The sequence below is a fragment of the Rattus rattus genome, chromosome 11 (assembly GCF_011064425.1).
Source record: "Rattus rattus isolate New Zealand chromosome 11, Rrattus_CSIRO_v1, whole genome shotgun sequence".
Taxonomy (NCBI): domain Eukaryota; kingdom Metazoa; phylum Chordata; class Mammalia; order Rodentia; family Muridae; genus Rattus; species Rattus rattus.
In genome coordinates, this window is record NC_046164.1 from 356,857 (window position 1) to 371,849 (window position 14,993).

The 14,993-nt window shown below is 38.3% G+C and overlaps 1 protein-coding gene across 1 annotated transcript in view; it reads left to right on the forward strand.

The window, feature by feature from the left end:
* Tmprss11f (transmembrane serine protease 11F) overlaps window positions 1-14,993 on the forward strand; it is a 33,631-nt gene that overhangs the window by 1,107 nt on the left and 17,531 nt on the right. The window contains exons 2-3 of the mRNA XM_032916746.1: window positions 3,541-3,695; window positions 11,699-11,817. Coding sequence (XP_032772637.1) covers window positions 3,541-3,695; window positions 11,699-11,817 — 274 coding nt within the window. The remainder of the gene's footprint in view (window positions 1-3,540; window positions 3,696-11,698; window positions 11,818-14,993) is intronic.

The window sequence follows — 14,993 nt, forward strand, 5'->3', positions numbered from 1 at the left end:
CTCTATGACATTCTGTGCCTCACAGAAGAACTATCCTTCAAACACTTTCCTGGAAAAAGTTATTCATTTGTTACTTTAGTTCTTGTAATTTACAGCACAAACACTTTGGTAAAACTTCATGCCTCATGGGACAGAAATTATCATTTGAGTCCTATCAGAGTGAAAATAAGTAGTTGAAGATAGAAGAAGCTTGTTTTGAAATTAAATATGGCTGTGATAAAAGAAGGAATGAGGAGGAGGAGGAGAAGAAGAGGAAGAAGAGGAAGAAGGAAGAAGAAGAAGAAGAAGAGGAAGAAGAGGAAGAAGAAGAAGAAGAAGAAGAAGAAGAAGAAGAAGAAGAAGAAGAAGAAGAAGAAGAAGAAGAAGAAGAAGAAGAAGAAGAAGAAGAAGAAGAAGAAGAAGATTCCTTTTCATGGTGCATCTTATGATGTGATGTTCACCAACGATCCCACAGGATTGGGTAAAACTTGATTCTTATTCATGACTTTTGAAAGCATCAGGCTGTAGGAGCGAAATCAAGACAACATGGAGAGAGTGGGACTATGAATACAGATGAATGACAACTCTAGATAATACACAAAATAAGTAAGCAAGAAAACTTACCGTCATGGACTTTGGGAATAAGTTTAGTGTGGGTGAGAAGGTAAGCAGTGCTCATGGGAACATGAGACTTTTCCTCTGGGTGGTGCAGCTTCAACTAGAAGAGTTGCTTTTATTGGAACCATATAAATAGGCATTGGTGACACAAGAAAAATAAAGGCGTGTGTTGTTTCCAGCTACCTCAGCCTCAGCCGTGTAGTAGCTTTATTGATACCTAATTGGAAGCACTTTCTTTCCTTTAATTGTCCTCCTCTTTCCTGGAAGGACAAGAATTTGCCTGGACATCCACCCAAGTGAGCTGCCAATCATTTCTTTGTGCCACACCCAATCTATCCCTCAGTGAGGCTCAAGGATTAGAGCTGGATTTGTGGTTTTTCTTTCCATCCCACGCTGCAACCTCTATCCAGGCATATGGTGTCTTGCTCTAGGATCTTCCATGTGACCTCCTTCCTGACATACCTGTCCATGCCTTGCCTAATCCCCATTCCTACTCATACCTGTGGGATTTATCCTATGTTCATGACCTGATTATACTTCTGGCTGCCCAGTTCCTGCAGGGAAATGCCTACCTCTCCTTGGGATTATAAATATTTATGAGTTTACAGTAACCTATTCTACTGTGCCCTCCTTTTGTACTGTATTATTTGTAAAGGCTTCCTGTCTGTGTCCACTTCATAGTTCATATGTTAATTTGTGCAAAAATCCAATTTTATCTATATTTTAAATTCTGACAGTAATTATTAGTAAAGGATGCTTTCTTATATCTTATCTTTTAGTTTCTTCTTTTCATATCCTCTTTCTTTTTTTGTCTTTCCATATATATATGTATATATATATATGTATGTATATATGTGTGTGTGTGTGTGTGTGTGTGTGTGTGTGTATGTATTCCCCCCCCCTTACCTTAGGGTTTCCATTGTTGTAAAAGAGATACCATGACCAAGCAACTTTATAAAAGATAACCATTAACTGGGGCTGGCTTACTGGTTCTGAGGTTCAGTCCATTATCATTGTGGCAGAAAACATGACAGCAAGCTGGCAGGCAGGCACGGCTCTGAAGGGCCTGGGAGTTCTACATCTTTTTCTGAAGGCAAACAAGAGAAGACTGACTTCCAGAAAGCTAAGTGGAGGTCTCCAAGCCCATCCCTACAGTGACACACTTCCTCCAACAAGGCCACACCTACTCCAATAAGGCCATACCTCCTAGTATTGTCACTCCCAGGGTCAAACCTATTCAAATCACCATACAAGTAAACTTTCATTCCTCCAATTTCTAACAGTATAACCTAAGCTGGGTACGGCAGCACAGTTCTTTAATCCTAGAACTCTCAGGGCATTGTCAGGGATGAATTGTGGGTTGGAAGATCTGTGAGTTGAAGGCAGCCTTATCTACATAGCAAGTTCCAAGGCAGTCAGGCTCTGTAGTGAGTGCCTGCCTCAATAAAAAGTGAAAGAACACTCACAAAAAATAAATGTAGACTTCATAATAAAAATCCTTTGTCATATCCCTCCAGAGGTTAATTGCTTCTCATACAAACTTTTTAAATTATGCTACAACAACCTGTTTTCATATCTTTCTCCTCTACTCAAGTACAAGTATCCTCAAGGCAGCGTGCTTATCAAAACCTTAAGTTAAACACAATGTTTTGTGAGGCACTTTAATGTCATACATAATAACTTAACAATTTTATATTAGTGAACATTTACAATTCATATCTGTCAAATAAAATGACATATTTTCATAAAAATATACAAAAAACATAGCACTAAATGCTATTTGAGGACTTAAAAATTAAGTAAACAACAATTCTGTGTTGGGTAAAAGATAGTCCAAATGATGTGCTGTCCCTAGAAGTACTGCACCAGGAAACCTGGGACAAGTCAGTGGGACCAGTCACAGGGGCCCTGACTACCGAGTGCCACCAAGTACAACTCTCAAGCTGAGGGCTTTGGCTGGGAATACCAACAAAATACAAAGACCCCTGCTCGTGTCTTAGAAGTGATGCTGTTACTTTAAAAAAAAACTTTTAAAAATGTTTTCTTTATTTTATTTATGCATGTGAATGTTTTGCTTATAAGAATATTTGTGCACCACTTGCATGCAGAACCTGGAGAGGCCAGAAAAGGGCATGTGGTACCTTGGAACCGGAGTTGGAGTTAGTTGTGAGTCCCCATGGTGGGTGCTGGAAATCAAATCCAGTCCTTCAGGAAGAGCAGCAAATGCTGTTAATCACCGAGCTTTCTCTCTCTAGTCTGTGTGCTTACTTTAAAAACAAGCCATTAAGAATTTCTTAAGATTGCTTTTTAAGTCTTGTTTTACAGTCTTTTGTTTTTAACAGATTACAACTTATGGAACTATATGAACTCATGCCTAAAATTTCCCTTGTTTAAATAACGTAAAATATTATAAAGTATCAGTTTTTAAACTTAGCCTTCATATTTCACTAGCGAACTTTTTTCCCCCCATCTTTATTAACTTGAGTATTTCTTATTTACATTTTGATTGTTATTCCCTTTCCCGGTTTCCGGGCCAACATCCCCCTAACCCCTCCCCCTTCCCTTCTATATGGGTGTTCCCCTCCCCATCCTCCCCCCATTACCACCCTCCCCCCAACAATCACGTTCACTGGGGGTTCAGTCTTGGCAGGACCAAGGGCTTCCCCTTCCACTGGTGCTCTTACTAGGCTATTCATTGCACTAGCAAACTTTTAAGTTGCTAGCATGCCACACAAAAATCAGTGCAAAGAAATTAGCACATCAATAGGACTTAAATGTGGACTGTGGTTTGGGCTTGGGGCGAGATGCACACTTCACAGTGTTCTCACTGGGAGTCAAGTAACCGAGCATGACTGAGCAGTACAAATCATTTGACTAACAAACATCGGAAACACACACGAGCAACTCTTTGAATTGATGTTGTGCTTTGTTCTGTTTTCACAGACCAGTTGAATTTTCAGAAACCGAATATCCACGAATCGAATATCAAAGAAGACAGCAACAGTTTTGGGACCCTATACGACTAGCTCTGTTCACATTGGCGATTGTCGCAATCATAGGAATCACAATTGGCATCGTCACTCATTTCGTGGTTGAAGGTTAGTTCCAGGTCACATTTCCATGGTATAAGTGCACTCTGTTGCATGGAATTTGACATTTTGATGACATTAAGTGGTAAATATATTTTAGTGATGCAAAAGTATAGTGTACTCAAAACAAAAAGTCGCAATATACATTTCTAAATAATTAAATTTTAAATTGTCATCACACTGGTAGGCACATTTAAATGAAACACAAAGAATACATACATACATATACATATATATGTATATGTATATATATGCACATACATATATATGTATGTATATTCATAATAAGAACAAATAATATCAAGTTATGAGCTTGCTTGCCCTTCTCAGAATCACTACATTAATGAACTATACCTAAGCACCTTCTGATAGCTGACTTATGGGACTTGCTAGTATCCCAGCTATTCAGAAGACCAAAGCAAGAAAGTGACAAGTTCAGAGACCTTCTGGGTTACTGAGTGAGATCAAGGTCAGCCTGGTCAAAGCTTAAGCAATGAAGAATGCCATGGGTCAGTCCATGTATAGTCTTTGGGTAGTGGTTTAGTCCCTGGAAGCTCTGCTTTGTTGGCATTGTTGTTCTTATGGGGTTGCAAACCCCTTAAGCTCTTTCAATTCTTTCTCTAGTTCCCTCAAAGGGGGTCCGGTTCTCAGTTTGCTGTTAGCATTCGCCTCTGTATTGGACATGCTCTGGTTGTGTCTCTCAGGAGAGATCTATATCCGGTCCCTTTCAGCATGCACTTCTTAGCTTCATCAATCTTATCTAGTTTTCGTAGCTGTAAATAAAGAAATATATCCAATAAAAAGTGATAAAAATAAAGAATGCCATGGGCGTTTGTTGTTCAGTAGAAGACCAATTGCTGAGGAGGTCTTAAGATGCAGATTCAAATCCCCAATACCACAAAAAAAAAAAATAGAGAAAGAGACAGAGACAGACAGAGCTGTGAGGGTTGGGTGGGGGAGAGAGATGGGTTGGAAGAATGGAAAAGAAAGGGTGGGAAACAAAGGGATGAGAAGGAAGAGAAGGATAAAAGTTACCCCCAAAACACCTTTAAAAAGTCAAAGCCAGCATTTTATTTGAAGGAAAGTCAAATTATTTCATGACTGGCAAGAACATAAACCTCAGAATCTCTGTCTGTATGCAAAAATGGTTACTGTCACATATAAATCAAATACACACAGCCTTTTGTCTTTGCATATTTGTAATCATAAATAACTGTAATTTTGCTTAAAGGGTTTAAGGACTCCCACCAATAATACTACAACTGAACAATCTATAAATAAAAAATAAAAATATCTAAAATTCCCAGCTATTTTTATTGGCTCATCAATACTATTTACTTCTTTGACAAACCCAAATCAACTCACCCTCCATAGTTTTATCTTTCTTGCTGACATTGTGGGCTAAAAGTTAATAAAGTGTGTTTATGTTTGAAATGCCTTCCTATGCCTGTAGTTTCAGAATCTGGAAGGATGATTCAGAAGACTCACAAAAGCAACCTGGAACGCACACCAAATTCCCAGTTAGCATGTGCTGTACAGTGAGACTTAAAGACAGCCAGTAAATACAAAAGAGCCTACACACCCCCACTGCTGCAGGTGTTTAAGGATAAAACAGGGAAGAAATAATAAAAACAAATGTCTAGAAGTATTTTAAATTAACAATCATAATGTCTGGGAAAGGTACTCATCCATAAGAGGTCCACATCAAAAATCTTCAGAATTCGTGAATGTTACATAGCAGACGAGACATGCCAGTCATCATTAATAATGTTGCAATGGTGATCTAGTATGGATTTTCTGCACGGTCCCTAAGCACAATTGCAAGGATCCCTCTATGAGACAGGGGCACAAGGTTGAAGGAGAAAAGGCACTGAAAAGAAATGGGAGAATGTGTCAGGTGACAGGAGCTAAGGGATGAGGTCACTCTAGGAAATGACAAGGCACAGTTTTTCCCAGAAGGATTAAACCCACCAGTTGACACAAGACTATATAAAAACAAACTTGTATTGTCTTGTATTTACACTAATTTACTAATCTGTCATGTTTTTGTGGACATGAGGATTAGTGAAATCTGTAGATGTTAAAAGACTATCAGTCCATACATATATTTTAATATACATGGGAACTGTACAAAGGCTTTCCTAATAAACGTGAAGATGGAAAATGCTCTATCTGTATAAACCCTGGCCTATGGAGAATCTTCTTCTTTTTTAAAATGAGCTGTTTATCTTTATCTCTTTTGCATGCCAATTATCACTGTCACAACAGTACATTTCCATGCCTTTTTATAATAGGTAATTTGGTTCAGGTAGCATCAATGTTGCCATTTTAATTTCAATAGCATTTGCATGATCAGTAATGATGGTGAGAACTGTTGAAGACCGATTCATGGATCAATAGGTCATTTGTGCTTTCTATTAGTAAATGTCTGTTTAAAGTTCTTATTTATTTATTTATTTATTTATTTATTTATTTATTCATCCTTCCTTCCTTTCATTCTTCCCTTTCTTCCTTCCTTCCTTCCTTTCTTTTTTTAATCTGTCACTTTTATTTTTTTATACTCCAGTCATATACACCTCCTGATCCACCCTCCCACAGTTCCTCACTCATCACATTCCTCCTCCCCCTGTCCCCACCCACTCCCCACCCTACCCCACCCCCACCAGGCCTCCCTACTCCATTGGGCCTCCAGTCTCTCAAGGATTAGGCACATCTTCTCCCAGTGAGGGCAGACCAGGCAGTCCTCTGTTGTGTATGTGCTGGGGAAGGTGTCAGACCAGCTCCTGTATGCTGCCTGGTTGGTGGCTCAGTGTCTGAGATATCTCAGAGGCCTGGGTTAGTTGAAACTGCTGGTCTTCCAATGGGGTCTCCCTCCTCCTCAGCTTCTTTCAGCCTTTCCTTAATTCAACAGGGAGGGGGTCCCTGACTTCAGTCCATTGGTTATCTGTAAGTAGCTGTGTCTGTCTTAGGCAGCTGCTTGTTGGGCCTCTTGGAGGACAGCCATGCTAGCTGAGCTCCTGTCTGTAAGCACACCATAGCACCTCAGACCTTGGAGCCTCCCCCTGAGATGGATCCCCAGTCGGGCTGTCACTGGACCTCCTTTCCCTCCGTCTCTCCTCCATTTTTGCCCCTGCAGTTCTTTTAGGCAGGAACAATTCTGGGTCAGAGCTTTTGACTGTGGGATGGCAACCCCATCCCTCCACTCGATGCCCTGCCTTTCTGTTGGAGGTGGACTTTTTGAGTTCCCTCTCCCTACATTTGGGCATTTCATCTAAGGTCCCTTCCCTTTGAGTCCTGAGAGTCTATCACTTCCCAGGTCTCTGGTACTTTCTAGGGGCTACCCCCACCTCCCAACCTGCAAGGTTCCATATTTCCATTCATTCTGCTGGTCCTCAGGGCTTCTCTCCTGTTTCCTCTGCCACAGGCACCTGATCGTGTTCCTCTCCTCGCTCCCCTCTCCCACCCTGGTCCCTCCCTCTGTCTGCCTTCTGTGATTGATTTCTTCTCCCTCCCAAGTGGGACTGAAGCATCTTCACTTGAGTTTTCTCACTTTCTTATTGAATTATTTGTCTTTCTTCCTTCCACTTTCTCCTGATTTTTTTTTAATACTTTGTAAATGAAAGTCCATTACCAGTTGCACAAAAGTTCTGGGAAGAATGAACTGAAAGTTCAAACATTTTTAATTGTTGTTTTTACTTGTTGGGATTATATACTAGATGCTTTTCAAAATTTTATATTTTAGGATAATTTTGTAGTAATTATTTTGTCTCTTGTTATGGGGTAAAAGCAGAATTGCTTTACAATGTTACATAATTTTTTCTAAGCTTCTTTATTTGAGTTTGTTTAACATTAACATTTCTTATTAATTAAGTTATTTATTTACTTTATCCCCTCATCATAGCTTCCCTCCCTCCTCTCCTTCTAGTCCCTCCTTCTCGCTTCCCTTTCTCTCTCCACTCCTCCTGTCCTTCTCCTTAGAAAAGGGGAGAGCTCACATGGATATCAACCAGCCTTGGCCTATCAGTTGCAGTAAGAAAGACTAGGTGCATCTTCTTCTGTGAAGGCTAAACTAGACAAGCCATTTCGGGGAAAGGGATCCAAAGTCAGGCAATGTTGCCAGTGACAGCCCCTCCTACTGCTTTAGGCATCCCACATGAAGACCCAACTGCATGGCTGATACAAATATGCAAAGTGCCTAGGTCTATCTCATCCATGCTTTCTTGCTGTCTGGTTGGCAGTTCAGTCTCTGTAAGCCCCTTTGGGCCCATGCTAGCTGATTCTGTAGGGTGTTGTTTGTTTGTTTGTCTGGTTTTGTGGCATCTGCAACCTCTCTGGCTCAATCAGTCCTTCCTTTCCTTCTTCAATAGGATTGCCCAAGCTCTATATGATGTTTGGCTGTGGGTCTTCGTATCAGTTTCCATCAGTTGCTAGGTGAAGCCTCTCTGATGATAGTTATGCTAGTCTCCTGTCTGAAAGTATAGCAGAATATCATTAATAGTTTAGGACTGGACTCTCTCTCAAGGCATTGTTCTCAATCTGGGTCAGTCGTAGGTTGGCCCTTCCCTCAAATTCTGCTTCTTTTTTTTCTCCTGCACATCTTGTAGGCAAGACAAATTGTGGGTCTGGGGTTTTGTGGCTGAATTGGTGTCCCCATCCCTCCATTGGAAGTCTTGCCTGGTTATAGGACATGGCTGCTTCAGGCTCTAGATCCCCCATTGTTAAATGGTCTTAGGGCCACCATAGTAGAATCCTGGAATTTTCTAGTTCATCTCAGAAATGTACCCCATTCAATTGTATCTCCTAGTACTCTCCTTTTCCTGCCCTCCATCCCTCCTGTACCCTCCTCAACCCTCCCCTAACCAGTGTCCTCCCTCTTGTAAATGGATATTGTTTTAAAGTACAGGATAATCATGCCATTACCAACCACAGACCCAAAGAAGCTAACAAGGTAGCCCAAGGAGGTGGTGGTGGGGGAACTCTTGAATCTTAATGTTACATATGTAAAGGGTACAGTTTGTAAAATTGCATTTTCATGAAATTCATAACCTACTTCTTGAAACTATTTTGGAACTTAGTTTCTTGAAGGTATAACAAGTTTATTGGTTTTGGGATAGCCCACTTGCTTTCTCGCTATTCAGGACTAACTCTACTTCCATGAATGTAGTTGTGTTTTCTGACTAAATATAGAGACAGATGTGCCCTGGTTTTCATCTCAGGCCCACTAGCTTGGGTAATTTGGGACATTAATTTCTATTAACCAAGCTCTAAAACGTCATTTTAATGTCCAACTTCTTCATTGCAGAAATTACCAGAATACAAGCTCAGAATACAATATATTATAATATATAATATAGAATGTATTACAGAGTTTTTGTAAAGATTTAAGTCTCTATTACAACAATCTTTAATTCTGCAACATTCCACGGATAGTTGTACCCAACTGACAACACCAGACAAAAAATTATAGGAGGGGGGATTTAGCTCAGTGGTAGAGCTTTAGGGAAGCGCCAAGGCCCTGGGTTCGGTCCCCAGCTCCGAAAAAAAAAAAAAAAAAAAGAACCAAAAAAAAAATTATAGGCAATTTAGGAGTGCTCAGAGTGGAGAAAATAGTCTCCCCGAGGAGAAGCACACCAATTGGTTATCCTAACAACAAATGCCAGCCCTGAAAACATATGCATACAGGAAACATTATATGGACTAAGCAGGTGGTCTTTTTGCATTTATGAATGTGTGTGCATATGTGCATAGGTGTGTGTGTGTGTGTGTGTGTGTGTGTATGAGTGTGGATGTATAGAGAGAGCAAGTGTGGATGTGTATACATGGAAGGCTTGAAGGAAGAAAAGGGAAGAAAGAAATAATCATAATTTCACAAAAATAAACATGATTTTGCTTTGTACGTGGTTTAATTACAGTACACAGTACACAGCCTTAAAGCATGTAAGGGTTTTAGAGTCAGAGAGAGCTTGTTTGGCTCTTTGTTTTGCTGGCTCCAGACTCCATATGATGTGGAATCTTTGCACATTTATAAAAGATTATATAAAAAGATTATAAAAAGATTATTATAAAAGATTATAAAATAACAATAATTTATAACAAGATTTTATATTATTTTTGATTTTAAAGTTACTTCTTTTTATTTTTGGAGATTATAATATATTAAAATGTATTGAAATGTAGATACATTTAATAATATAAATATAGACATCACTGAATAAAAGTAGCTGTCATTAAGTAAATAATAGAACCTCTTATGAAAAAACTATTACAAAATCTTGTGAAGACAGACATCAAGATATAACTTGGATCCATTAAGATGCTGCATGTGCATGTGACTGATGAGAATTGTCTGCTCAACCCTCAATAACTACTGATTCATTCATCCACTCATCCATGAGTAAGGATTAAGCCATGATCTTAAAAGTAAGACCAGAAATGCAATTAGAATGGTGCATAGATTACTTAAGTAAAAAGTCATTATTGGTGCATTTTTCAATGTTTAATTTTGGTTAACTAAACTACACTTTCAAGAAGGAAAATGCTAATGAGGAATGGAGGTGCACAACTTTAATCTCGGAATTTGGAAGGCAAATGCAGACACAGGTAGATTTCTTTGAGTTTGGGGGCAGCCTCGTCTTCATAGTGAGTTAAGATAGCTGGGGCTAAGTAGAGATACTGTGTCCAAAAAGCAAACAAACAAACAAGGAAATAGAAAACTCAAAAATTTTTAGGACACACTAGCAGGGGCTCTTCAAAGTAGAATACAGGTTGCTAGCTCACTGTGGACGCTTCAAATATCATCTTGAAAAGAGGAATGTCAAGGATAGGATGAAAGCAGCAGAAAATTCATGAAGAAACTTTCAGAGTAAGTAATGGTAGAAGCAAAATCTTGAGGGTGATTGGTATGAAATATAGAAAAACAAACAATTTTGCTTTGTTAACATTTCAACACAAATTCTTAAATATGCAGAAAAGAAGATAAAGGCTGTCCTTGACATTTTTTACCTGCTTTTGGGACCCTTTTCCTCTTTCTGAGTTGCCTTTTCCATATGTCCATCCTAATACAAGGGGAGGTACTAGTCTTATTGCACCTTGATATTCTATGTTTGGTTGATATCTCTGGGAAGCCTGTCCTTTTCTGAGGGGAAGAGGAGAAATGAAGGGGGGTGACTTGAGACAGTAAGAGAGAACAGAAAGTTCAGTCAGAATGTAATGTATGAGAGAAGAATTAAGAAAGAAGGAAAGAAAGTGGGAGGAGACAGAGAGAGGGAGAGGGAGAGGGAGAGGGAGAGGGAGAGGGGGAGAGAGAGGGAGAGGGAGAGAGAGAGAGAGAGAGAGAGAGAGAGAGAGAGAGAGAGAGAGAGAGAGAGAGAGAGAGAGAGAGCAACCAAGACGTCAGGTTCCATGAAAGAAAGGATGTGTCAAAGTAAAAGTGTTAAGACTACTTCCTTTGTACTGGGAAAATGGAAAAGCTTCAGGTGCACAAGTGATATTGGTAAATTTGTCTTAAAGATAGATCTAGACAAAGCTGATTTATACATAGAAAATATATTTAAAAGAAAATGGGAGAAGAGGAAGCAATTCTCATAAGAAGGTTGTAGATTTTGCTCTCAATAACATGTACGTGCATAAACCCGATCACTGGTGGTAGTGGTCTTTATGAAGACACATTTTTAAAAGCTTGGGCTAGCACGTCATCAAAACCCAATTATGGTAAACTTATGTTAACAGTATCAGAGGGAATAAAACATATGACTTTTGTGATCTCACTTAATATTGACTTTTCATTGTGTGTCACAAGTCTGATTGTAGAAAAGTTTCGATATGCATATGCATCTGTAAGAGGAGGATCACTCGGTGCTCTTTGGGAACTGAATTTTCTCTTTGGTTGACTGCAATAATGGAATTATAAAATGGCTTTCTGTACAGTAACTTTTGTTCTAGGTAGAAGCAGACCTTGCAGGGATTGGAGCAAAGAACCTAGTAACCCAGGATCTTCCATTCTTGCCTTTCAGATGACAAGTCGTTCTATTACCTTGCCTCTTTTCAAGTCACAAACATCAAATACAAAGAAAATTATGGAATCAGATCATCAAGAGAGTTTATAGAAAGAAGTCATCAGATTGAGAGAATGGTGAGCCCAATAGGAAATGCTAATTTACAACTGTCTCACAATCATCTAAAAATGTAGCAATTTGACTAATCAAATTTGCTGTTGCTGGTAGTTTTTATCTCATTAAAGGTGTAATTCTTATTTTTCTGTTTATTAACTTTTTTAGTACTTATCTGCTCTATTTCTTTTCCATTAACATTCATTAGTGATTCTGCATGTTTATATATAAAACTGTCTCAATAATATGCATCAAAATTATCTTTTCCCATTTGTTCCTTGCTTTTAATAATTGTTATACTATATTCATACGGACAGGTGATCTAAACTTTAAAATGTTATTGATATCATTGTTTCTCATCAGTACCTTTTGTGCTTGCATGAGAAATCACTTTTAGTTCTATATAACTGATCTTTAAAACCCTGTTTTTGCCTTTTGCATTTAAACTTTATGGTATGTGGAACTGACTCAAATGTCTGTTTGAATTTAGGAATTAAATTCATTTCCTCCCTAATATAAAAGACAGTGTTCTTAGCAGTTCTATGGACAGTGGTCCTTCCCACGCTCCTCTGTCCCAGCTCCACCACAATTCATGTTTGAACTTATTAACTGAGGTGTGTAGCCTCTTCTGCTGTCCAGCTACTTTTCACTCTGTCAGTAGCATTTTTAGAACTCTCATAAAAATTGCCACAAAACTAGGGTGTTTCGACCAATAGAATTTCTCTTTAATGGTTTTAAAAGCATTAAAAGAAAGAAAGAGAGGGGGGGGAGGAGAGAGGGAGGGAGAGAGGGAGGGAGGGAAGAAAGAAAGAAAGTAAGTAAGAAAGGGAAGAAAGAAAGAAAAGAAAAGGAAAGGAAAGGAAAGGAAAGGAAAGGAAAGGAAAGGAAAGGAAAGGAAAGGAAAGGAAAGGAAAGGAAAGGAAAAGAGAGAAAAGAAGGCAAGAAAAGGTGAACAGTCATGAGTCATGTCCAGGAGGCTACAGCAAGAGATGCCTCCACTTGACTTTAGCTTCTGGCTACTCCACACATCCCTTAACCTGCTGCTACAGTTAGTCAAATCTCCAATCTCCATCTTCACATGGTCTTCCTGTGTCACTATAATTTTTCATTCTGAGGAGACTCTTTTATATGGGACTCAATATCTTCCAAGGCAATCTATCTCCATTTCTTCTCTCGTTTTAACATCTATAGCCTAGTTATATCATATTCACAGATTTCTAGATTCAGATATATTTTTCATAACATACACCTAGTCCTTCCAATACATCTAAGATTATAATCTTCAGGTTTATCTTGACTCATCTCAAATTTTGCTTTTATGTGTCAAGCACACACATATTTTTGTGTTGGGATTTGATCTAACTTGATGCAAATGTGCAGAAATAACTAAACAAATTTTTGACTTTGATATATTTCAGTAAAACTTGAAATTGTTTCTTTAAAGATATTACAAATTTTTAGTTGATTCATTTTAAAAATAATCTTATACATGTATGCAATGTATCTTGATCATATCCGTTCTTCACTTCTAACCCCCAAGGTCCCCCCAAGACCTCATAGCCAATAAGGACAGTGCTAAATGGATTCCATGGGTTTAAAAAGAATAAATAGTTTAAATTTTTTAATCCTAGGTACTTTATTTTTAAATCATGTATGAGTGCATATGTCTATGTTAATATGTGCACATGAGTACAGGTGTCAGAGGAGGCAAAACATGGATATTAGATCTCCTAGAATTAGAGTGACAAGTGGCTGATAACTGCCCAGTGGGAGTGCAGGGTGGAACTCGGATACTCTGGAATAGCAGCCAGTACTAAACTACTAAAGCCATCTCTCTAGCACAGTGGATCTCAACCTTCCTAACATTACTATCCTTTAATACAGTTTGTAGTGACCCCCAAACATGAAACGATTTTTTGTTGTTACCTCATAACTGTAATTTTGCTATGATTATGAATTGTAATGTAAATATCTTTGGAGATAAAGGCTTGCCAAATGGGTCATGATCCACACCTAGAGAACAATTGTTCTAGCTAGTTATTTTTCTTCACTGTCTGATTCCAAGACCTGAATTGAACCTCCCTTTTTTTTGTCAGTGTTAGGGTTTATCCTTACTCTTACATCTCATGTGATTTTTAGAGTGGTCTTAATAGAGAAGTCTTTCACCTGGAACCCAAACCCATTCGTTACATTTACCTTTTCAAAATTCTTAGTACTTAGAAGTCAGTCAGTCCTTCCTTAATACTAATTCTATGTCTCTGAATATTATATCTTCTTTTTCCTTTCTAATTAATTCCTGATTCTACATCTGCTTTCTCAAAGGACAACAAATAGAATTAAAGCATCTGTACAGTAAAGACTTGAACACAACAAATGAGGGTTTCCTAGTTGACTGTAGTAGTTTTTAAGATAACAATACCTTTTTAGTTTTAATTATCACCAGAAACAATGGGACTTCTCAGAAATGTGGAAAATATTGCATAGTCTTTAAGTTTTAATGATTTCTTTTTTACTTTTCTGTGGGCTGCATCTTTTTAATTGCTTTAGATCCTTTCCATTCCAAGATACTTGGGATGATAATGCAAAAGTGTAGCTTATGACTCATGCATCCATCTTTCTGCCCATTCAATAAACTTATAAAAAATTAAATGTTTAATGAATAGTTATAGAATCCTATGCTCTAGGATTTTCTATGATCTAGGATGTTCATAGATAGTATTTTATGTTTAAGTAGTGACAAAGATATGTGTCAAATAAAGCATTATTACTAAATATATAATAATTTATGAATATTTATATCAATGTCTTATAGTCCTCAGTAGAAATATTAAAGTCAGTCACTGTTATTAGCATCTTCCTCTGTCTTAAATACTACCTAAACTCTCAGGGCCACACAGTGATCAGGTTTGCCATAGAATACTCTGTTTGACCACTTGGATAATACTCTGTGGTGGAGTTTAGACAGATTAAAAGGTCCTTCCCTTAGAAGATGCTGCTAAGGGAAGAGCAAATTAGTTGGTTGTCCAGTGGTAAATGATCAACCCTGAAAACACACATACAGGTAGCATTATGTAGACTGGACATGTCATATTTATGAATATACGCTATACATATACATACAATAACAATTAGTAAAAAAACAGAGGTCATGAATTTGAGAGTAGGGAGGGACATACAAGAGGATGTAGAGGGAGAAAAG